Genomic DNA, 25,263 nt, shown 5'->3' on the forward strand with positions numbered 1-25,263 from the left:
TTTTTTTTTTTTTTTACAGATGAGTTTACTCTAAAGGGAATAATTTGCCCAAAGCCACATAGCAAGTTAATGATAGAATTCGAGCTAGAGGCCAAGCACCCATACTTTCAGCCAAGGCTGTTTCTCTCTAAGTCATAAAATCTGCATGGCAGACGAAAGGTTGGTGAACAGAGTGAATATCAATCCTTTTATACACTGAATGGTAGAAGACCAGAGAAAGGGTTTTTGACTGTGGTCTGCACTGTTTTTCTGTTTTTTGTTTCAGAGATAGGGTCTCATTCTGCCACCCAGGCAGGAGAACAGCAGTACAATCACAGTTCACTGTAGCCTCAAACTCCCAGGCTCAAGCGATCTTCCCACCTCAGCCCCCTCAGTAGCTGGGACCACAGGTGTGCATTGCCACATATGGCTAATTTTTTATTTTTTGTAGAGACAGAGTCTTGCCATTTTGTAGAGACAGAGTCTTTGGTCCAGGCAGGTCTCAAACTCCTGGGCTCAAGCAGTCCTCTCACCGCAGCCTCACAAAGTGCTAAGGTTATTGTTACGAACCATTCTTCCCAGGCCTCGGATCCGCAGTCCCTGGGAAAATGAAGAATAGAGTCCAGGTTTTCTGACACCCAGTGCAGCGGGGCCATTATCGAAATGGCTCCTCAAATTTCTGTAATACTCAATGAATGACCCCTGCTTTCCGCTCAGTATTGAAGGCAAAGCTGTTTTTCTTGTGACTTTGTGTTTATCTCTAGATATTCTAAAAAAAAAAAAAGGAGAAAAAAGTTATAAACATCGTGAGGCTGAGGCGGGAGGATCACTTAGGCTCAGGTGTTCAAGACCAGCCTGGTCAACATGGTGAAACCCAGTCTCTACTAAAAATACAAAAATTAACCTGGTGTGGTGGCCTGCGATTCCAGCTACTTGGGAGGCTGAGGCAGGAGAATCACTTGAACCTGGAAGGCAGAAGTTGCTGTGAGCTGAGATTGTGTTACAGCACTCCACCTTGGGCAACAGAGTGAGACTACATTTCAGGGGAAAAAAAAAAAAAGGTATAAATATCTGGACTAAAACTATAAAAATTGAGGCCTTGAGGCCTCAGGTAGCTACAAGTAGAAAAGAGAGAATTTATTCTAAGCAAATGCAGAAATGTCTTTGCTATCTTAAAAAAAATTTAGATTCACTTATTTTGTGGAGTCTTTCTTCACTCAAATTGAAAGCAGAGTATTATAGAGTGTTATTTTAAATTTGAGAGGTCAAAGTTTGTTTTTGAGTCCCTATTGTTTTAGGATTGTGCTGTCTTTTGTGGAGAGGGTCATAGAAATTCTTGGATGATGTGACAATGGCTGATAGTGCAGAAAAGGCTGAATGGAGACGAGAGATAACCGAGAAGGCTTTTGCAAGAGGCAGGCCTGGCCAGTGTAGGATCAGAAGAGAAAGAACGGAGGACAACTGGAGAGAAAATAGAGCCTCAGAGGAGCTTAGCCCATATATTTTTTTATTTTTTTGTTTTTTTGAGATGAAATTTCGCTCTTGTCACCGAGGCTGGAGTGCAATGCCACAATCTCAGCTCACTGCAACCTCTGCCTCCCAGGTTCAAGTGATTCTCCTGCCTCAGCCTCTTGAGTAACTGGGATTACAGGTGCCCACCACCACACCCAGCTAATTTTTGTATTTTTAGTAGAGTCGGGGTTTCGCCCTTATGGTAAGGCTGGTCTTAAACTCCTGACCTCAGGTGATCCACCCGTCTTGGCCTCCCATAGTGCTGGGACTATAGGCGTGAGACACCGTGCCTGGCCAGCCCATGTTCTTTTGTTGAGTGTTTGCTTTTCTCTTCACTTGTCCTTATATGCTTCCTCCAAAACTCATGAAGTGTTAGGGACCAGCTATTATGCAAAACATCTTGCTTAGAACGCTCTTAGGAATGTGGCAACAAAGTCCACCTCCTTGAAGTAAATGGGGAAATTGCTTCCTTTGGTGTGTTCTAGCTTGTCTATACATAACTCACTTGGCACAAGGAAGAATGGCTCTCTTCATCCTTCCTTGGGGGAAGAACTTGGCAGACAAGGCTGGTATGGACAGGCAATAATTAAATTGCCACGGATAGTGTCTAATATAATTGAGACTAAGAACTTGTGCACATATGCCCCAAACAAAGCGCTGTCTCACACAGAGGATCCTCTGAGCCTTTGAACCCCTTCTCTACCATATTATGAGAAGCAATATCTTAACATTAGAAAACATTTTAAATAGCTAAGAGTGGACAAATGCATTGCAAGAAAGAAAAACAGAGACTCTTTTTGCCTAGCAGTTTTGAAAGGCAAAAGCTGGTAGGCTTAATTACCCACTTCTTTTTCCAATTTTGAAGAAAATAAATGGAAACATTTTATATAGGATTTTGAAGGGGAAGAGCAGGGTTTTTACCTTTGCTTATTAAAAATAATATCTTTAAAAGCCTCGTTTTTATGTTTTACTACAGACTGGCGGATGAGGAAGACGCAATTAAGAAAATGCTCAAAGCAGTAAATGTAGATAGTTTTAGAATTTTAAACATGCTTTGCTTTCTTTGTTTTGTAAGATCAGTGGTGTTAAGAGAGCATATTGTAATCACAGAGAAATGGATTCTTCATCTCTTTCCTTTGTGTTGCTAGAGGACTTTGAACCACTGTTAGGGTTTTATCACACTCTGCTAATCTCTGTTTTGTTCATTACCCCCTACTTTATACCTAGGGCTCTTCCCTCCTCATTTATTCTTTGTTAAGGAGTATTTTGGATGTTTTCAGCCTGTTTCTAGTCGATACTTGGGTGTAGGCATCTCTGTCCTTGGGATCGTTATAGAAGAACATCGCTGGAGAACATTGTACAACTGTCAGCATCTCTGTGTGTGTGTGTGTGTGTGTGTGTGTGTGTGTGTGTGTGTGTGTGTGTTGTTTTTTGGGTTTTGTTGTTTGTTTCACAGAAACAAGATCTCACTGTGTTGCCCAGGCTGGTCTCAAACTCCTAGGCTCAAGTGATCCTCTTGCCTCTGGCTCCCAAAGTGCTGGGATTACAGACGTGAGCCACCATGCCCAGCCAGTGTGCCTTATTTTTATAGCAGATAAGAAGAATGCTTTCTAATAATTTCAAAGCATATCATTAACTAACTATATTATGACTTTAAACTATAAAGAAGAAAGAAATGGATTCATACTATATGTGGATTGAGTGGAATTCTGTGGGATTTTATTTAACTAACTTACCTCAAAAGAGATATACAAAAGACTTTTCTCTGAACACTACCTAAAGTAACACCCTTCCCCGTATATGTAAGATTGCCGTATTTATTTTTCTTCTTGCACTTTTCATTATCAAAAATTATCTCGTGTGTGTATATATTATATATAAAATATAGTAGGGTATATATAAATATATACCGTATCTGTTATAACATATATGATGATATGTTATATATGTTATAATATGTTATAGCATATAGGGTATGTATTTACTTAATATGTAACATATTTTTATAATATACATCCAAAATACTCATATGTATTATATTATTAATATTAATATATATAATATAAACTTATTTATATATAAACTGTCTTTCCTTGTCTAGAATGTTAGATCCTTGAGGGCAGGAACTTTATAACCAGTACATAGTGGATGCTCAGTGACTTAAAAAAAAAAATTAATACAGGCCAGATGAGTTGGCTCATGCCTCTATTCCCAGCACTTTGGGAGGCCGAGGCAGGCGGATCACCTGAGGTCGGGAGTTTGCGACCAGCATGACCAACATGGAGAAACCCCATCTCTACTAAAAATACTAAATTAGCCAGGCGTGGTGGCATATGCCTTTAATCCCAGCTACTTGGGAGACAGACAGGAGAATCGCTTGAACCTAGGAGGTGAAGGTTGTGGTGAGCCAAGGTCATGCCATTGCACTCCAGCCTGGACAACAAGAGGGAAACTTTGTCTCACAAAAAAAGAAAAAAAAAAAATTAAAATGAAGTAATCAATCATTTAGATCAGGGATATTCAATCGTTTGGCTTCCCTGGACCACACTGGAAGAAGAATTGTCTTGGGCGACACATGAGATATACTAACGCGAATGATAGCTGATGAGCTGAGAAACAAAAATTGCAAAAAAATATGATAATGTTTTAAGAACGTTTACAAAGTGGTGTTGGGCTGCATTCAAAGCCGCCCGGGGCCGCAGTTTGGACAAGCATGATTTAGAAGGTTGTGATGGCTTAGATATAAAGTGATTGATTCTTAAAATGATTGAAAAATAGATGATTAGTTATGGTAAGGTAATTTACTTGGTTACAGTAAGTCACTAATGAAACCAAGATTAACAGTTTCATGTGAATGGGCTAACAATTGTCTGGGGAAATGGGGACTTGAAAATAATATTTTAAATTATATTGTCTAGTGTTTCTTATCTCTGAAATTATAATTATTTCTCTATTCATAATTCACTCATTTAGTACATTTGCTAGAACGCCTACTTGTACCAGCTATATACTAGGGACACACAAATGAACAAGCTGTCTGTCCTGTAAGAGCCTACCAGCTAAGTGGGGAGGCAGATGAGCCGGTGTAACCCAGGGTTCTCCTTGCTATCATGGGACCAAATTCTGGGCACTGAAGGTGGGACCACTAACCTGAAGTTAAAGTTTCAAGGTAGACACATGTAAGTTGAGACTGAAGAAGTCACAATTACCAGTTGGCAGAGGGTGTAGTGCGAGCCAGAAAAGGATAGGGGTGGGGGTAGGTTTGGAGGAAGAGAGCCAAAGGCGAAATAACATATTGGGAGGATCTGGAGCCTCAGAGAGAAATGGACGTGGCTTTGCATGGAAGGGAACGTAGATGGTTGGGGTGGAGACTGGTGTGAAATGCAGCTGGGAATGTGCGTAAAAGTCAAGATATGGAAGGATCGCGTGTGATCCACTGTGGCTGGAGGGCTTTAAACCCAGGAAGGGCATGGCTAGAGTTTTGGGGTACGTGGATGATTTGATATGTTTGTGATTTATGACCCATTGTTCCACCCTGTGATCACCGGCTTCCACAGTTGCAAGAGGGGAGGGTGTAGAAATGGCTCGGGACAAAGCCATCCCTATTAATGTATTTTTAAAAAATCCTTGGATTCATGCAGCTGACTGTATGACACAACTGATTGATTAAATAACACCTTATAAAGAATCAGGCCAGGCACAGTTGCTCACACCTATAATCCCAGCACTTTGGGAGACTGAGGCAGGTGGATCACTTGTGGTCAGGAGTTCGAGACCAGCCAACATGATAAAACCCCGTCTCTACTAAAAATGCAAAAAGTAGCTGGGCGTGGTGGCCCACACATGGAGTCCCAGCTGTTCGTGAGGCTGAGGCAGGAGAATCTCTTGAACCTGGGAGGTGGAGGTTGCAGTGAACCGAGATTGTGTCACTGCACTCTAGCTTGGGCAACAGAGCAAGATTCCATCTCAAAAAAAGAATCGGCCAAAAGATGTTCCCTCTCCTCTGTCTGACATTCCTGTTAAAAACAAACAAATAAACAAAGGATGTTCCCATCATCTCTCACACCTTTTTTTAAGAATCTTTTCTCCATCTTGTTTTCTCATCTTAGAACAACAAGCTCACCCTCTTCCGCCAGCTGCAGCAGATGACGTACAGCCTGATCGAGTGGCGGTCCCAGATCCTGTCTGGGACGCTCCCCAAGGATGAACTGGCCGAGCTCAAGAAGAAAGTCACAGCCAAAATTGATCATGGGAACCGGTAGGCAAACCAGGGATGTCTTTTCACTGAAAACTTGGCAAACAATGGGCCCATTCACGCTAATGACACTGTTTGCAGTAGACTTTTGATCTTAGAGTTGCCAAAGAATCATGCTTACTGCTCTCATTTTGTCTTTGAAGACATTTAATTTCATTGAAAAAGATGTCACAGTCCCCTCCATGGCCAGGCCCTGTGTTGAATCTCTGATCCCATGGAGGTGACAGATGACCAGGAAAGATGGGGCTTGGATTGAAGCTGCTCTACTCCAAATAAAGAAAACGAAAACAAATAACCTGTCTGGGCACAGAGGCTCACACCTGTAATCCCAGTACTTTGCTAGGATTTTGCTTGAGTATCGCTTGAGCCCAGTATTTTGAGACCAGCCAGGGCCACATTGCGAGGCCCCATCTCTACAATAAATTTTTGAAAATTAGGCGGGTCTGGTGACACACACCTGTTGTCTCACCTACTCGGGAGGCTAAGGTGGGAGGATCACTTGAGCCTGGAAGTTCAAGGCTTCAGTGAGCTATGATTGCACCCCTGCGCTCCAGCCTGAGCAACGGAGTGAGACCCTGTCTCAAAAACTAAAGTAAAATAAAAACACTGAAAATGACCAAGCATCTGAAGTTGACATTTTCAGATACTTGGGACTGTATCTATTTTTATTCTAATAGTGGATTTTAAATCAATACCAGACTCATTCTCTTTCTTTCTCTTTATCTCCTCCTGACCGAGACCATTGTTTACTGTGCATGAAAAGCAGGCTTGCAGGAGTGGTGTAACATGTTTGTAGCCTGTGGATCTTGTCTGCAATCACCTCTACAGAGTTAATCACTTCATTATCTTCTGATTAACTCAGGCCAATATGTAGGCTCCAGATACTATCACCTTTAGGAAAACGAGAAATTCAGTCATTTTTCCAAATGGATGGTGGCCTGGGATTTTTGCCTCCTGACCACCTATTTTTTAAAAGGCAGAAGTGGTTCCTTGATTAGCTGTTATTGGTGATTCTTTTGGAATTTAGTTTCATTATCTACATTTCTTCAACGTGTGCATTTCTTTTTTCCTTCCTACATTTCTTTTTCCTTCTCCTCTACCCTACATTTCCAATCTCAGAATTCTTGGCTATCCCTCAGAGACCTATTAAAATGCAGATTATTATCCCACTTATTTAAATGTCATAGACTCTGACAACTATATTCTGAAATAACTGAAGTGAACATGACATGCAAGATTCAGATTTAACCGGTATTAGGAAACACCTTCTATGTCCCCCATTTCATATCCATTACTTGATTATAATCTTAAAACAGAGGGTTGAGATGGCTTTTATTATTTCCATTTTATGGATAAAGAAACAGACCAAGTGAGTTTAAGTGATTTACTTCCTAGTCACATAGATAATAAATGGGAAAGGTTAAATTTGAACCCACTACTTTTGACTCCATGTCTAATGCTGCCTTCTTAGGGTTAAGAATTAACAGTTCCAGGGGCTGGGCACAGTGATTCACAACTGTAATCCCAGAACTTTGGGAAGCCGAGGTGGGCGGATCACAAGGTCAGGAGTTCAAGACCAGCCTGACCAAAATAGTGAAACCCCATCTCTACTAAAAATACAAAAAAAAAATTAGGCAGATGTGGCGGCGCATGCCTTTAGTCCCAGCTACTTGGGAGGCTGAGGCAGGAGAATCACTTGAGCCCAAGAGGCAGAGGTTGCAGTGAGCTAAGATTGCACTATTGCACCCCAGCCTGGGCAATAGAGCGAGACTCTGTCACAGAAAAAAAAAAAAAAAAAGAGAGAGCGAATTAACAGTTCCCTCACCTACTATTTGACCACCCAGAAGACCATACCAACAGCGACCACACTGCCAGGCGTATGGTGTCAGAGGACTTATTAAAAGGGCAATTAGACTGGGTGAGGTTGCTTATGCCTGTAATCCCAGCAGTTTGGGAGGCTGAGGTGGGCATATCACCAGAAGTCAGGAGTTTGAGACCAAGCTAGCCAGCATGATGAAACCCCATCTCTTCTAAAAATACAAAAATTAGCCAGATGTGGTGGTGTACACCTGTAATCCCAGCTACACAGGAGGCTGAGGCACAGGAATGACTTGAACCAGGGAGGTGGAGGTTGCAGTGAGCCAAGATTGTGCCATTGCACTCCATTCTGGTGACAGAGTAAGACTCTGTCTCAAATAAATAAATAAATAAATAAATAAATAAATAAATAAAAGGCCAATTAGGTGGGATAAGGCAGCTCCCCACTGTGCATAGGACACGTCTGTCATTTGATGTCTTGCCATGACATTGGCCTGGAAGTCCCGTGATCTCTGACACAGGATGTTCACACCCCATAAAAGGCAGAACATGCCTGCCTTCCCGTTCCAGCTCTTGAAACTAGCTCAGGAAATGGAGCTTCTGTGTCAGTGCCTTCCTGATCCACTCTCCAAGCAGCCAGCATGGCCGTTGTTCATGAGTCTGGGTGGCCTGTGGGTCTGGCCGCCATGGAAAGGAACCTGCCAGATCAAATCAGTTGATGGAGTTGCTGTAGAACAGGGAGGAGGGAAAGGAGGCATTTTTGCTTTCTTCCCAAAGACTTGGCATATTTCAGGCTTATTGCTGAGCGGTCTTGCTGTTTGGTGCCTGGAATGCATGCTGGGTATTCGGATAGCAGTATCCTGTTTCCACCACAGTCCTCAATGTCTTGAGCCTAAGCAAATTTTTTCTACTTCTGTGTACACATTGGGCACAAAAGCCTTGAGGAAAGGGATTGCCCTCACGATATGGCCCTTACTGTTCCCAAGCACATGCACGGCCCCAACTTCACACACAGCCAGGTGTTTGCTTCTACCAGTTGCTGCAATAAGGGCTGTATTAGTCCATTCTCACACTGCTATAAAGAAATACCTGAAACTGGGTAATTTGTAAGAAAAGAGGTTTAACTGGTTGATGGTTCTACAGGCTGTACAGAGGCCTCAGGGAACTTACAATCAGGGAAGTGGGCATGTCTTACATGGCTAGAGCAGGAGCAAGAGAGAAAGAGGTGGGACAGGCTACAGAATTTTAAATAACCAGATCTCGTGAGAACTCTGTCATAAGAACAGTACCAAAGGGATGGTGTTAAACCATTCATAAAGGATCCAGTCCCATGATCCAGTCACCTTCCATCAGGCTCTACTTCCAGCATTGGGGGTTATAATTGAATGTGAGATTTGGGTGGGGACACAGATCCAGACCATAGCAAGAGCTAACATTTATGCTTAAACTGAGAGCTTACTGTATGCTAGATATTGTTTTAGGTGCTTTACATGCATTATCTCATTAAATTAACACAACAGGGCCAGGTGCAATGGTTTATGCCTGTAATCCCAGCACTTTGAAAGGCCAAGATGGGAGGCTCACTTGAAGCCAGGAGTTCAAGACTATCCTGGACAACATAGCAAGACCACCATCTCTACAATTTTTTTTTTTTAATTCGCTGAACATGGTGATGTATTCTTGTAGTCCCAGCTACTTGGAAGGCTAAGACAGGGGGATTGCTTGAGCCCAGGAATTTAAGGCTGCCTCTAAAAAAAATAAAAAATAAAAAAAATTCCTTACCTTGAAGGATAAGGAATATATACAAATGAAGAAACCAAAGTTTTGCAGAATTAAGTAAATTCTTCAAGGTCATAGCGGTGGCAAGTACTCAAGCCAAGATTCAAATCCTGGTCTAAATGACACCAGAGCCCATGCTCTGGGCATGAGATAGCAACAAGCCAGGACTTACTTCACTCATCTCCTTTGTGACCACCTTGCATTAAGTAAGGAAATCAAGGCAAACCCTCAAATGATTATTCACTGGTCCTTCAGAGCAATGTAATAAACAGCGAGACCATACCTACTTCGTCTGTTTCTTTACTCATAAAATGGAAATAATAACAGTTACCTCCACCCTACCTCATGGTGTTATAATCAATCAATGTATATGGAATGTATATAGGAGGTATGTATGTATGTGTCTGTTGTTTCAGACAGGATCTTACTTTCTCACGAAGGCTGGAGTGCAGTGGTGCAGTCTTGGCTTATTGCAGCCTCAACTTCCTGGGATCAAGCAATCCTCACACTTCAGCCCCACAAGTAGTTGGGACTACAGGCATGTGTCACCACACCTGGCTAATTTTTGTATTTTAGCAGAGACGGGATTTTACCATGTTGCCTAGGCTGGTCTTGAACTCCTGGTCTCAAGTGATCCACCCACCTCGGCCTCCCAAAGTGCTGCGGTTACAGATGTGAGCTACAGCGCCTGGCCAAAGGAGAGTTTATTAAACACAGGTTGAATCTGAGTTTTGTGTGCTATGTTTACTTCATTTCATAGTTCCTTTTTATAGTAACAGAAGATTACAGGTAAGAAGCATTAGCCAGAGGAATTTAGTCAGAATTAGCGCTGATTTTACTTTTCTCTTGAGGGTCTCTGGCCCATGGTTGCATATCCTTCTACAACTTTGGCTAACGTCATCTCATGAGTTTTGTGGCGGTGTTATGTGGAAAGGTGGCATAAACTGAAATGAGAAAGGTCAGTAAGTTGTGCTTCCCTGGGCTTGTCCGGCACCTCCCTTTCTAGCTATGGATCCCCTGGGCTCCTTGACGAGGATTCTTCAGTAAAAAGTCTGCCCCTGGTGAGGAGAACCAGCTGACTGCTCCTTTCTCTCCAGAATGCTGGGGTTAGACCTGGTGGTGCGAGATGACAATGGGAACATCCTAGACCCCGACAAAACCAGCACCATTGCCCTCTTCAAGGCCCATGAGGTAGCCTCCAAAAGGATTGAGGAAAAGATCCAAGAAGAGAAGGTAGAGTTCCCCACATGTGAAATTCTGCCCCATTTTTGCATTGGTTTTTAATGAAAGACGGCGAAATCATTGACAACAAAACTACTTCTGGAGTTTTGTCCTCATTTTTAAAGGGAAGCATAGCAGAAAGGATGAGGCAGGTATATGTATGTTCTGATATGGAAAGATTGTAAAGATACATATTAAATGAAAAGATAAGGATGCAGAGTGGTATATATAAAATGCTATTATTAGTGTTTCAAAAAAAGTATATAAATCTATGCTTGCATATATATAGACTAACTCTGAAATAAGAGACAAGAAATAAATCATTATTAATGGATGCTTCTGGGAAGGAAAACTGAGTGGGAGAGAGACTTTTTAAAATATGTAATCTCCTGCAGTCATTGCATATATTGCAATTTCCAAAATAAATAACATTTATTTATTTTTATTTTGTATTTTCATATTCATTTTTGAGACGGAGTCTTACTACGCCCAGGCTGGAGTGCAGTGGCATGATACCAGCTCACTATAACCTCCACCTCCTGGGTTCAAGCAGTTCTCCTGCCTCAGCCTCCCAAGTAGCTGGGACTACAGGCGCCTGCCACCACATCCAGCTAATTTTTATATTTTTAGTAGAGAGGGGGTTTCACCATGTTGGTCAGGCTGGTCTGGAACTCCTGACCTCAAGTGGTCCACTCACCTCAGCCTCCTGAAGTGCTGGGATAACAGGTATGATCCACTGTACCGAGACTAAAATAAATAATATTTTTAAATAAAGTGTTTGAAAGACTTCAAAAGTAATAACTGGACATTAAAGAAAAATTAGAATCCAGGCATGATGGGGCATGCCTATAATCCTAGCCCTTAGGAAGGCTGAGGTGGGAGGATCATTTGAGGCCAAGAGTTCAAGACCAACTGGGCAACATAAGCAAGATCCCATTTGAACAACAAAAAAATTGTTTTTAATTAGCTGGGCATGGTGGTGCATTACTATAGTCCTAGCTTCCCAGGAGGCTGAGGCAGGTGGATTGCTTGAAGCCAGAAATTTGAGGCTGTAGTGAACTATGATCATACCACTGCACTCCAGCTCGGGCAACAAAGCAAGACTCTGTGCCTCTTGAAAACAACAACAAAAACCCTGTTACTCATATTTTGATTTCTCATACCCAAACATAGTGACATTTTGTATATGTTTTTCTCCCAGTCTTTCTGTTTTGATGAATAAAGATTTGTGTCGGTTTCTTTGGTTTGTTGGTTTGTGGTGTTTACTTCTTTTGCACAGTCATGATAATATTTGTGTTCTGAATCCAGGCCTCAATGGCAAACCACGCCTGAAAGTAAAGGCTTTCCAGTGGAATGTTTTGTTTTGAATGAGAGTTACTTCTGTGTCCAGGATAGTGGATCGTGTTTTTGCTTTTGAGCTTCATTCAGAAGCTGCTGTGTAAGACAGGCACTTCTGGGAGCTACCAAATCTCTGGAATTACCCCCTTTCGACAGCAGTTTTTGAATGTCTTGGGTGCAAGGCCCTGAACAGGACAGTCTTGGTTATTAAAATTATAATGATTATATTTTGCTCATTGCATTTGTCTGCTTACATGCACTTATTCTCAGCAAATACACTCCCTTTTAGGTGTTATTTGACTGTGTTTTTTTCCTTGTTATTTATTGATTAATCAAGGGATTGATTGAGACAGGGTCTCACTTTGTTGCCCAGGATGGAGTTTAGTGACTCCATCATAGCTAACTCACTGTAGCCTCCTGGGCTCCCAGGTAGCTGGGGCTACAGGCATAGCTAATTATTGTTTTAAGTTTTTGTAGAGACAGAGGCTTGCTGTGTTGCCCAGGCTGGTCTCAAACTCCTAGGCCTCCAAGAGCACTGGGATTACAGGAATGAGCCACTGTGCCCAGCCTTTGTCTGCCATTTGCAGGCAAAATATATATATATATATAATTTATTTATTTATTTATTTTTATTTATTTTTATATATTATACATACATTATATATATTTATTTATTTATTTTTTGCCAACATTTCCCATTTGCTGAAACCAAGATGTTTTTTTCTCTTCCCTCTTCATTTAGTCAATCCTGCAGAACCTCGACTTGAGGGGCCAGTCCATCTTCAGTTCTATCCACACTTATGGCCTCTATGTGAACTTCAAGAACTTCGTCTGCAACATCGGGGAAGATGCAGAGTTGTTTATGGCCCTCTATGACCCAGACCAGTCCACTTTTATCAGGTAGCAGAGACCCAGATCCCTGCTGTTGACCTGGCAAAGATACCCAGCCTTCCCCTGATTCCCACCTGGGCAGCTCTCTGCCAGATTGGAGAAGAGAAAATAGGGAAGTGGGGAAGATTTCTAAGTAGTAGGATGTAAAATCCTTTGGGCTAAGAAGCCTTCATATGTCACTACTGGCACATTGTGGCCAGCTTGTCTACTCCCAGGGGTTTAGAGATCACATAAATCTCATTAGGACTTGGAGATCCAAAGTATTCAAAAGGCTGCATGGGAGGGTGAGAGAGGGATGAACAGGCAGAGCACAGAGGGTCTGTAGAGCAACGGAACTATTCTGCATGATGCTATAGTGGTGGATGCATGTCATTATGAATTTGTCTAAATGCACAGAATGCGCAACACCAAGAGGGAACCCTTATGTAAACTGTGGACTTTGCGTAAATGATGAGTCAATGCAGCTTCATCAGTTTGAGCTAATGTTACCGCTCTGGTCGAGGGAATGTCGATAGCAAAGGAGGTTGTGTCTGAGGGGAGAGAATATGTTATGAGACTCTGTTTTCAGCTCAACTTTTCTGCAGAGCCACAACTGCCCTAAGAAAATCATGTCTATTCAAAAAACTTTTTTTTAAGACTCTAAGGAATGGGAATTATTCAGCCCTAGAGTAGTACTACTGTTTAGCAGCTAGGAAAATGGAGAATTTATTTTTGAGAAGATAGTTAAAAGTAATTGCTGACAATTTATTTCAAAAAATAATTTTTTAATGTCTTAATGTGGATTACAGGGGATAGATTTGGAATCAATGTTACAAAATTAAATTCTTATTTATAAATTTTTTATTTTTTGAGACAGAGTTTCGCTCTTGTCACCCAAGCTGGAATGCAATGGCGCAATCTCGGCTCACTGCAACCTCTGCCTCCCGGGTTGGCAATTCTCCTGCCTCAGCCTCCCGAGTAGCTGGGATTATAGGCACCTGCCACCACACCCAACCAATTTTTGTATTTTTAGTAGAGACAGGGTTTCTCCATGTTGGCCAGGCTGATCTTGAACTCCTGACCTCAGGTGATCCACCTGCCTCAGCCTCCCAAAGTGCTGGGATTATAGGCATAAGCCCCCATGCCAGCCTAAAATTAAATTCTTAATTCAGCAAAGCTGAAACTTTTATTCAAAGATTTTTAGATGGAAGGATGACCCAGACAGTAGCATCCCATAAGCTCTATGGTGTCTTTGCCCATCGGGAGCAGGGCGTGTCCTGTACCTGTATGGGGCATGCCTTGCAGAGCCACAGCAAGGACGCTTCTCTAATGCCGGGACACCAACAGTGGTCATCTGTGTGGGCTCAGTTCCTAACTCAGCTCTCTTCACATTGGCCTGTTGAATTTCACTGAGCATTTCTGGCCCTTCCTCCTTCCCTTGTAAGTCTGTACTAAGGGCAGCCTCGCCTCCAGCCCCAGTTAGCCTCTCATTAAGAGTAATTTTTTTTCCTTTGCCAGTGAGAACTATCTAATTCGTTGGGGCAGTAACGGGATGCCCAAGGAAATAGAGAAGCTCAATAACCTCCAAGCAGTGTTTACTGTAAGTCCTCCCTCTGTTCAGTCATTCTCATTGTTTATGGTATGAGCAGATTCACATAATGAATATGTGGAAGACATACAAAATGAAAAGATGAAAAATCATCAATCCCCCTAGAAGGAATAATCCACCCGTTTATTCAACATGTACTTACTGAGCACATGTTAGATGCCACACACTGATTTAGACACTTGAGACACATCCATGAAAAGTCAGGGGAAAAAAGCAGCTTTTGTCCTGATGGGTAAGACAGATAATAAACAATAATCAATTCAGGCATAGGGGCTCACGCCTTTAATCCTAGCACTTTGGGAGGCTGAGGTGGGAGGATCACTTTAGCCTAGGAGTTCGAGACTAGTCTGGGCAACATGGTAAAACTCTGTTTCTACTAAAAAAGTACAAAAAGAGAAAATGACCTCAAAGTAAAGTACAAGAGGAGTGATGCTGGCGGTTTGGATATGCCAAAGACAAGCACCAAGTGCTTCCTTTAAGTGAAAAGGTAAAACTATAATCACGTATGTATAGGAGAAAACAGCACATATAGAGTTTGGTCCTGTCTTTGGTTTCAGGTATCCACCGGGGGAATTCAGAACATATTCATCACAGATAAGGGGAGACTACTCTATGAATGTGACACAATATATGTAACCATTCGCCTGGAGTCTTTATTTTTCTATTCACAGAAGCCTTGCAGAACCTAGAGCAGAAATGCAGGGTGCATGTTATCACTGATGTATATTCCTATCTTGGAGACCTGAGTTAACTAAATTACAGGGGCTGGATTTGGAATGAGTATTTTAAAAGTGATTCTTGCTTCAGTAAAGAGGCCTTGGGCAACTGTTTCATATAACCAATTTGAGATGTGATTATATTGTTTTGTGACGTTGAATTGAATGAGAGATATCAGCTCATGCCTGGGTTTACTCACCCATCCTTAGGAATACAAATAATGGTCGGGTGCTTTGGCTCATGTCTAATCCCAGCACTGTGGGAGGCCGAGGCGGGTGGATCACGAGGTCAAGAGATCGAGACCATCCTGGTCAACATGGTGAAACCCCATCTCTACTAAAAATACAAAAAATTAGCTGGGCGTGGTGGCGCGTGCCTGTAATCCCAGCAACTCAGGAGGCTGGGGCAGGAGAATTGCCTGAACCCGGGAGGCGGAGGTTGCGGTGAGCCGAGATCGCGCCATTGCACTCCAGCCTGGGTAACAAGAGTGAAACTCCATCTAAAAAAAAAAAAAAAAAAAAAGGAAAAAAACAATGAAATGATACAAACAAATGTAGAGCCCTAGCTACAAGAGAAATGCATGTTTAATCGGCACATCTGTCATGATTCTATGTACACGGATAAGCTTTCAATGGAGACCTCTCATAAATCAGGCGAATAATACCATAAAGCAGTGCCTGTCTTATAGTTGCCTCACGGGCTTGTTTTGAAGAGAAAATGAAATGTCACAGACTTATGTGGATACCCAGTAAATGTCAGTGTCACACAGGTTTTTATTTCATTTGAAGTTGTAGTGCGTCTTATGCTGAGATTTGTCCAGGAAGGATGTACAGTCGCAATGATGAGGGCCCTGGTTTTTCAGTACCCTGCTTAACCTGATGATCCGGAGACTTCCGATGGATTGTGATCTAATTTGTAAATTTGGAGTAGGAACTGGGGAACAAAAAGGCCCTTGTTTATAAGCACAAAGTCATGTTCTCTGAGGCCATAAGTGCTCTTGGAGGGAGATGGGGAAGAAGAGAGTCTTTCTGGTATTTCAGCATTGAGAAATAAGGTCTGAACAGTATTTTATTGCAGAGGGTAAAGATAAGAGAGACACGGGTGACAGAGTGGCCCAGCTGCACCTCCTCTCACACTTTCTCTGCCCCTTTAGGACCTCAGCAGCATGGACCTCATCCGGCCCCGCGTCAGCCTCGTGTGCCAGATTGTCCGTGTCGGCCACATGGAGCTGAAGGAAGGCAAGAAGCACACCTGCGGACTCCGAAGACCTTTTGGAGTGGCAGGTACGAGAGAGACCTAAAGACAAATGTGAAATAGCGCAGTCCTGTGGAGAATAGTATGGCGATTGCTCAAAAAATGAAACGTGGAACTAGCAAATGATCCAGCAGCCCCACTTCAAAAGAATCGAAAGCAAGATCTGGAGGAGATAATTGTACATCCAAGTTTGTAGCAGTCTTATTCACAAATAGGGGAAAGGTGGAAGTAACTCAGGTGTCCATCAGTGCATAAATGGGCAAAGAAAATGTGGTGTGTATGTACAACGGAGTAATACTCACCTTAAACAGGAAGGGAGTTATGACACATGCTACATAAAATGTGGATGAACCTTGAGGACTTTGCACTAAATATATAAGCCAGACACAAGAGGACAAATATTGTATTATCACGCTTATATGAGGCACCTAGAGTAGTCAAAAACAGCATAGAATAATGAGTGCCAAGGGCTGGAGAGGGGGAATGGGAGTTAGTGTTCAATGGGTATGGAGTTTCCATCTGAGAAGATGAAAATGAAAAGGCTCTAGAGATGGAAGGTGTGGATGTTTGCACAACAGTGTGAATACACTTAATACCACTGAACTGTATACTTTAAAATAGGCTAGATGGTAAATTTTATGTTATGTGTGTTTTGCTACAATTTTGAAAATAGAGAGAGGCAGGGAAGGAGGAAGGAGGACGGGAAGAAATAGTGAGAGATGGATCACGTTGTCATCATCAGTATCAGACAATGCCTGGCACTGCCAGGTTTTTTCCGTGGGCTCTGTGTCCCAACCTGGCCCACACTCTTTGCTTTCTCCTTTAGTGACCAACACTGTGTCTTATACACAGTAGAACCTCAGTTGTGACTATCAGAATCCTCCCTGTCTCCATCTGCTGAAGTCTGTGATTTCAGTGGGATGAAATACTCTCTGGGAAGTGTTTTGCCTGTCTAGGAAATTTACTCTTTCAAGACTATGTTGTGTTTGTTTCTGAATTCTTTCCAAGAGGCTTCTTGGCTTACATCAAACCCCAGAACCTGCCTCTACAGTTTGTTCAATTGAGGAAATGCGTTTTGGGCCTTACATTGACATTTTGGCTGCTCATAGATTGCAAATGATCAAGGAAATGTAATTCTGCTACTGGACCCTTGTTCCAGACTTACTAAAAAGTAACCTGATGTTAAATTTCTCAGGAGCTTAGCAACTCAGGCTAAGTTTGTATGGCTCATGCTTGTAATCCCAGCACTTCGGGAGGCCGAGGCACGTGAATCACCTGAGGTCAGGAGTTTAAGACCAGCCTGGCTAACACGGTTGAAACCCTGTCTATACTACAAAACATACAAAAGTTAGCTGAGCATGGTGGCATGCACCTGTAGTAGTCCCGGCTACTTGGGAGGCTGAGGCAGAAGAATTGCTTGAACAGGGGATGTAGAGGTTGCAGTGAGCCAATATCATGCCACTGCACTCCAACCTGGGCAAAAGAGCTAGACTCCGTCTCAAAAAAAAAAAAAAAAAAGAAAGAATTTAGCAATTTGATCTTGTAGAGTTTGAAAGTGGGTAATCTGCAAAATTGATCCAGTAAAACCCAGACCCTCAGCATCTCATGAGTTGCTCTTTTGCTGGGCTGGGTACACTGGAAATCATCATTGGTAAAGAATTTTTTTTGAAAAGTCCCTGCTTGTTACCTTTCTTCCTCTAGCATTTTATGTTTGCTGATACTGTCCTTTTCCTTAGTAACTTACTGAGGCATGAAGCAATTAGTTTCTTTAATGAAGTTTATCTTTTTCCTAGTGATGGATATTACTGATATCATACATGGGAAGGTGGATGATGAAGAAAAGCAGCATTTTATTCCCTTTCAGCAGTAAGTACTTTGGCATGTATCCCAGGTGACTTGAGACCTGGATTAGCCATTCAATCATGTGTTAACACAGAAACAGGTACTAGAAATCATTTTCTGAGAAAAGAAAAGATTCTAAGCTGAAAGATTGTCAGATAGGAGCTGGACAGAAGACTTTATTCAAAGTCCTTGATGTTGGACTCCCATGGAAGAGGGTAACCTGAACTTTCCTGATTCTATAGAGAGGACCAAAGGAATATGAAAAGGGCAAATGTCCGTCTGCCCTGGAATGCAGAGAGTGGTACTGTCTTTACGTCAGAAATGCTGAAGTATCTGTGGAGTCTGTTGCATGAAACAGGCATCATGGAATACTCGGAATCACGTGGGATAGCACAGGGCTTCTCAGACTGTGTCATGCATATGAATTGGGGAAGCTTGTTAGGCTGCAGGGGAATTCTGCCCCTGACAAGCTCCCAGGTGATGCTGATGCAGCTGGTCTGAGGGCCACACTGTCTGTAGCAAGGATTGAGGAAATGAGAGAGCGAAGGGCTGACTCACCCGTGGGCCAGTGTTCCTCCATGTCGGGGGAAAGCCAGCCCGGGACTGTGTGAAAGGATCCCTGCAGAGCTTTACTGAGGCCCTCCATAGTGAGCTGCAGGAGCTGGAGCCATGGGTAGGCCACTGGGGAGCTGTTGGGAGCAAGCCTTGTCACTCTGAAGAAGTGCAGATGTGTATGTCGTGACCTGCTCAAGCACCTGCACAGGCGGTAAAGGCCTAGCAAAGGCCGAGAGCACAGCCGGGACCAGCTCTCACCAGGGGCCATCGTGCTAGTCAGAGGGCGTCATCTCTGCTCACTTGGAGCTGCCACTGCAGACAAGTAGAACAAACTGAGAACTCCAGAAACCAACCAGAATCATATATTTGAGTTAATATATCATTTTTTACTAATGATATCACAAATTAGTGGAGAGAGATACTTTATGCCAAAAAAAAAAAAATATGTTTAGAGAACATTAGCTAGCCGTTTAAGATCCCTAAGTTAAATTCCAGTCTCATAACTTAATGCCAATCTAAATTTTGGATGGTTAAACATATAACTGTAAGAGCTAGAATCTTAAAATATTAACAAGAAAATAGAAGTTTTATAGGCCGGTAATGGGAGGGCCATTTTCAAGATTCAACCAAAAAAGAAAAATTGATAGGTTTAACCATCCAAAAATTGTAAAGAACTTATGCATAGAAAAAAATCAATGCAATCTTTGCAATGTGTATGAGAAAGGATGAGTAGTTGTAATATGTGGAGAATTAATAGAACTCAATAGGGACCTAAAGGGGAATACAAACACACACACACACACACACACACACACACACACACACAGAGAGAGAGAGAGAGAGAAATGGTGTACATTTATTGAGGATGAGTAAAATGCAAATTGAAACATCAAGGTTTAGTTTTGATCTTGACCAAGTTTTAGTATTTGGTTAGATATAAGGAGACATACATTACTTATAGGAATATAAACTGTAACAATGCATTAACAGCCTTAAAATTTAGATATTTCAAAAAATGTACTCCATGATTAGCAGTGATTATTTCTGTTGGTGTAACTCTTGGTGATTTCGCTCCTGTTTCTGTTTTCCTGTTGTCTATTTTTTATACAAAAATATGTATTATATTCAATATATAAAATATAAAAATACTAATTTTTCAATGTGAAATCTGTACATTTGGACCAGTTTCTAAGCATAATAGTGGAAATAGCTCATGCTAAGCAGTACTTCTCTCTTTTATCCAGAGGCTGCTATGAGTTTTAAAATATGGCCATTGTACTCCATCCTGGGTGACAGAGCCATACCCTGCCTCAGATAAAATAAAATATAAAGTAAAAATAGATAAAATAATTTAAAAAATAAAATGCACTTACCATGTATGCTACCACCTATATATTGACCTACCAAAATGAGACAAATGTTTTCTGTAGCACAGTGCTAATATTATGTGATGACTTTCATCTCCATGAATACTGCTCTTGTTTTGTTTTGTGTGTAATATAAAACACTATATGCACACACCTATGTAAATATGTATTGTATAATATATAAATATGTTTAAATAAGTATAGTTAATAAATATATTAAGTTTAACACAAAGTTAATATAATTAAATTTATAAATATATTAAATATAATATGTTACATAAAATACAATCATGCTTCACTTAATGGCAGGGATACATTCTGAGAAACGTGTCAGTAGGCTGTCTTGTCATTGTGTAAACATCATAGAGTGCACTTACACAAACCTGGAATGGATGGACTGCTACACACCTAGGCTGTATGGTATGGCCTATTGCTCCCAGACTATAAACCTGTCCAGCATGTTACTGTACTGAATACTGCAGGCAATTGTAACACAATGGTATTTGTGTCTTCAAACATATTTAAACATAGAAAAGATAGTGAGTTGTGCTGAGATGTTAAAACAACTATAACATCACTAGGCAATAGGAACGTTTCACCTCCATTATAATCCTTTTATTTTGATATGGGGTTTCCCTCTTGTTGTCCAGGCTGGAGTGCAGTGGCGTGATCTCCGCTCACTGCAACCTCGCCTCCCGGGTTCAAGTGATTCTCCGCCTCAGCCTTCTGAGTAGCTGAGATTCCAGGCACGCGCTACCACACCTGGCTAGTGTTTGTATTTTTAATAGACACAGGGTTTCACCATGTTGGTCAGGCTGGTGTCAAACTCCTGACTTCAGGTGATCCACTTGCCTCGACCTCCCAAAGTGCTGTGATTACAGGTGTGAGCTACTGCGCCTGACCAGCTCCATTATACTCTTATGGGACCATAGTCATTTATGCAGTCTGTCATTAACTGAAACATTGTTAGGCATATGACTGTATATTGAATAAACATAAATATATATAATCATAAATATAAATGTACCAAATATATAATAGTACTATAAATGTGTTATGTTTACATTTAAGATTATATGTATGTGTATATGTACGTAAAAGGAGTTGCACTCATGGATTTGAAAGGTGTCTGAAACAGTCATCTGTATATTTGCTGGTGGTGATGTGCTTCCTGCTTAATTTCTGAACCAGCTTTCCTCCAGCAACCATATCCCAGTACTTAGTCCTGAGATTGTCCTCACCATGTAATCTGCACTTTGAGTCCCTGATGAGCCCCGCCGTAATGTTATTGCCGCTCATTGTGCAGCCAGCAGCCACAGTGAAGTATTTACTATGCAGACTGTAGCCTCTGGCACTGAACGCGTAAGATTTATGGCAAGTTCTGCCATAACCTACTTCAAAAACTTTACAGTGTTTTCCAGTAGGAGAGTTTTGTATGTGTATCTTGCGAGTCCATTTATCAAAAGTCATGTGTAAAAAACAGAAACTCACGACTATAGGAATCCCATTTGCCAGTCACGTATGGCAGTGTGTCTTATTGTCAGGATACAGGGAACCCTGCAGAGAAAACTGGCCTACATGCAGTGGGGAGAGAAGACAGGAGACTGTTGTCCTGCACCAGGCTGATGTGCAGTTGCTGATAGTGCTTCTGCCCTCAGTAGAATGGGGCTGTGTTTGCTGCTTTGATCAGCCTTTACGAGCCGCAGCCTGATAGGATCCCTCAAGTGGAGCTTGGTTGGCAGCACCCATGCCAAGATCTAGCTTGTCATCACATGGAAATCTGAGAGCCTCTACCAGACACCAGGCGTACACACTGCGCTCGTACATGGGGGGCTGACACTAGACAAGAGCCTTAGCAGGCAGGGGATCTCAGCCCATCTCTTACAGATGAAGAAACTGAGGCCCAAAGGGAGATTCTTGCAGAGCTCACTCAAGTAGAAGTAGACCTGGAGACCAGGGCTCCTGCCCTTTCCGTGGGTGGTCTGTCTTCAATTCTATTGCAGGAGCCTCTTCTGCTTCTGAAAGAGCCTGGAGCGTTGCCTCTGATTTTAGTTGCTAACCTTTGATCACCAGTTTCGAGTATTCTTGGGGTTTTTTTTCCTCTCTCTCTCTTTGCCTCAAGTCATTTCCAAGGTGAATTTAGTATTTAAGATAGACTGTCAATGGAAAAATAAAGGAAGGATAGAAAGATAGGTGTAGTTAGTGGTGATATTTCCAAATCATTCTCATAAGACGCACTGTTATCTGAGGTTGTGCTGCAGAGACTTCCTTTCTTCCCCTCCCACCTTATCTCTTATTTCTCTTTCCCAAGAATTGCGATGGAAACCTACATCCGCCAGAGGCAGATCATCATGTCGCCCTTGATAACATCACACGTGATTGGGGAGAATGAGCCACTCACTTCAGTCTTGAATAAAGTGATTGCAGCAAAGGAAGTGAATCACAAGGGGCAAGGTATCCAGTCCAGTGCCAGAGCTGGGAGGGACTCTGCTGAGGGTGGGGGACATTCACAGCTGGGTCTTTGGACTCCTGCCCTTTATTATCGTTCTTTGATACAAAGCAGCCTCCTCTGGGGACCGTCCTCCTCAGCTTCCTACCACAGGCTTTTAATACTGAACTGCCTGAGATGCACCCAGCAGTGACTTTGATCACGGTTGTATTTTGTGAATTCTGTGGAACAAAGTTTTATCCCATGAGTAATTTCTTTTTGAGATGGTCTCATGCTGTCACCCAGGCTGGAGTACAATTGCATGATCTTGGCTCACAGCAGCCTCCACTTCCTGGGTTCAAGCAGTCCTCCTACCTCAGCCTCCCATGTAGCTAGGACTACAGGCATGCACCACCATGCTTAGCTAATTTTTAATTTTTTTTTGTAGAGATGGAGTCTCACTATATTGGCACCTCCTTAACATGTTCTGTTGATGGAGTGTTTTAACCAAGAGAAGTTCTGCATTTTGAATCAAAACAGTTTTAAGAATCAAATATCAAGATGGTGGCCATATTTGTATAATGTTGAAGATTGAATACTTTGATTTTCCTTAATATTTCATAAATCTTTCACCTTTTACTAAAGATTTCCGTGGAGAGGAACTACTCTGAGCTTTAACCAATTTTTTAAGGCCTTGTGTTTGCAGAGGTTATAAAATTAGTTTTAAAAAATTAAGCAGTGTTGCTGTCTGGGGTTTGTTATCTTATGCCATGAAAATTAAGGATATGGACACACAGACAGAGTGAGTTTAGGAGCAGAGGTTTAATAGGCAAAAGAAAGAGAAAGGAGAACAGCTCTCTCTCTCTCTCGTGAGAGATAGGGCCTTTTGGATTTTATAGGCAGGCTTGAGAAGGTGTGTCTGATTTATGTAGGGCCCACAGATTGTTTGGACCAGGTATGACATGTATACAGCACGCAGGGAAGGCTGGTCACCCCACCCTAATCTTATACAAATGGGCTTTCCATCTGGCTGGCGCCATGTTGTCTGCTTCTTACTGTACATTTGGCTGGCAAAGAGAAGGGAAAATGGAGCCTCCATATTGGACATGTCTAGCTCCAGGTAGCCTTTTCCTGTTGGCTGACATTTACCCGTGCAAACTTCCAGCTTGCTTGTCCATGTCTGCAGCCTGATTTTGCAGGAAAAGAAAATTATTTGGGGGCTGCTTTTCATTAAAAGGAAAATCTTACTGAGGATTTCTTTACCCTCACTATTTGCCTAAATAATTTCTTAACTCCTGTATCAAAAATCAGTAGAGACTGAATCAGCCTGTACATATCAAAAATACATAGAGACTCAATGACTTTTTTTCACTACTGTATAACTGTCTTCCAAAATGGAAGCAATCAGAAAACATATGATTTTCATTATATTTAGTTTCTGATGTATTTGCAATTACCCTGTGTAGGAAAGACAAGCAAGGAATCAATAAATAATCTGAAAACAAGTAACTAATTTTTTTTTAATTTTTTATTTTTTTGAGATGGCGTCTCACTCTGTCTCCTAGGCTGGAGTGCAGTGTCTCAATCCTGGCTCACTGTAACCTCTGCCTCCTGGGCTCAAGTGATTCCCCTGCCTCAGCCTCCCAAGTAGCTGGGATTACAGGCACCTGACACCACAGCTGGCTAATTTTTGTATTTTTAGTAGATACTGGGTTTTAGTATGTTAGCCAGGCTGGTCTCGAACTCCTGACCTGAAGTGTTCTGCTTTCCTCGGCCTCCCAAAGTGCTGAGATTACAGGTGTGAGCCACCACACGCACCCTATTTCTGTTTTTTTACAGCTCTTAACTAAGTATAATTTCAGTTGCAGTGGAAAACCCTTATACTAAACAGATTACCATGTATGTATAATTTATTTAACAAAACTGAAAAAGAAAAGTCATTTCCGTTCTTGCTGCCTAACAACAAAACAAGCACTTTTCATTCTTTTTTCTTTCTTTTTTTCTAAGTACTATACTTCATTCCTAACAAGTGCTTTTCAAATGTTTTTATGCTCTTCATGAATATTTTTATGACTGCATAGTATTCCAGTGTTTAGATTTAAGAAAAGGGACTCTCCTAGATAAACACTTACGTGCTTCTTAATTTGTCATCATTGCAAATATAAAAAACTCTGCTCTGACTATCTTTATACATGAAGTCTTTTCCATGTTTGAGTCTATCTCCCCAAGAAAATTCCCGGAAGTTGGATTTCTGGGTCACATGCTGGGCATAAGCCTACACCTGGAGATAGACATATGCCAAATCACTTGCCATAGATTTCTGTTGTGTTCGAGTGTTTATCTTACTGTACTCTTGGTTATGTTGTGAATTGATTTTTAAAAATCATTAGGGCTGGGTATGGTGGCTCACACCTGTAATCCCAACACTTTGGGAGGCTGAGGGAGGCAGATTGCTTGAGGTTAGGAGTTCGAGACCAGCCTGGCCAACATGGTGAAACTCCATCTTTACTAAAAAAAGAAAAATACAAAAATTAGCTGGTGTGATGGCACACACCTGCAATCCCAGCTACTGCGGAGGCTGAGGCATTAGAATTGTTTGAACTCTGGAGGCAGAGGTTGCAGTGAGCTGAGATGGCACCACCACACTCCAGCCTGGGCAACAGAGTGAGACTCTCTCTCAGGAAAAAAAAAAAAAAAAAAAGAAAGAAAGGAAAGTGGG

The 25,263-nt window shown here is 41.9% G+C and overlaps 1 protein-coding gene and 1 non-coding gene across 4 annotated transcripts in view; both read left to right on the forward strand.

The window, feature by feature from the left end:
- DOCK5 (dedicator of cytokinesis 5) overlaps window positions 1-25,263 on the forward strand; it is a 219,585-nt gene that overhangs the window by 94,346 nt on the left and 99,976 nt on the right. Inside the window, exons 6-12 of one of the 3 annotated variants that reach the window (XM_032288556.1) lie at window positions 5,601-5,749; window positions 10,441-10,576; window positions 12,645-12,802; window positions 14,291-14,372; window positions 16,252-16,381; window positions 18,146-18,218; window positions 22,428-22,570. In XM_032288556.1, coding sequence (XP_032144447.1) covers window positions 5,601-5,749; window positions 10,441-10,576; window positions 12,645-12,802; window positions 14,291-14,372; window positions 16,252-16,381; window positions 18,146-18,218; window positions 22,428-22,570 — 871 coding nt within the window. Of the gene's footprint in view, window positions 1-5,600; window positions 5,750-10,349; window positions 10,577-12,644; window positions 12,803-14,290; window positions 14,373-16,251; window positions 16,382-18,145; window positions 18,219-22,427; window positions 22,571-25,263 lie in introns of those variants that run through there. The other 2 variants (XM_032288557.1, XM_032288558.1) reach the window with 2 other exon arrangements.
- Window positions 23,140-23,255, forward strand: LOC116558542. Its single transcript, XR_004272049.1, has one exon. It is a non-coding gene; the product is annotated as a U5 spliceosomal RNA (small nuclear RNA).

The sequence above is a fragment of the Sapajus apella genome, unplaced genomic scaffold (genome assembly GCF_009761245.1).
Source record: "Sapajus apella isolate SASKATOON/1434 unplaced genomic scaffold, GSC_monkey_1.0 scaffold21, whole genome shotgun sequence".
Classification (NCBI taxonomy): Eukaryota; Metazoa; Chordata; class Mammalia; order Primates; family Cebidae; genus Sapajus; species Sapajus apella.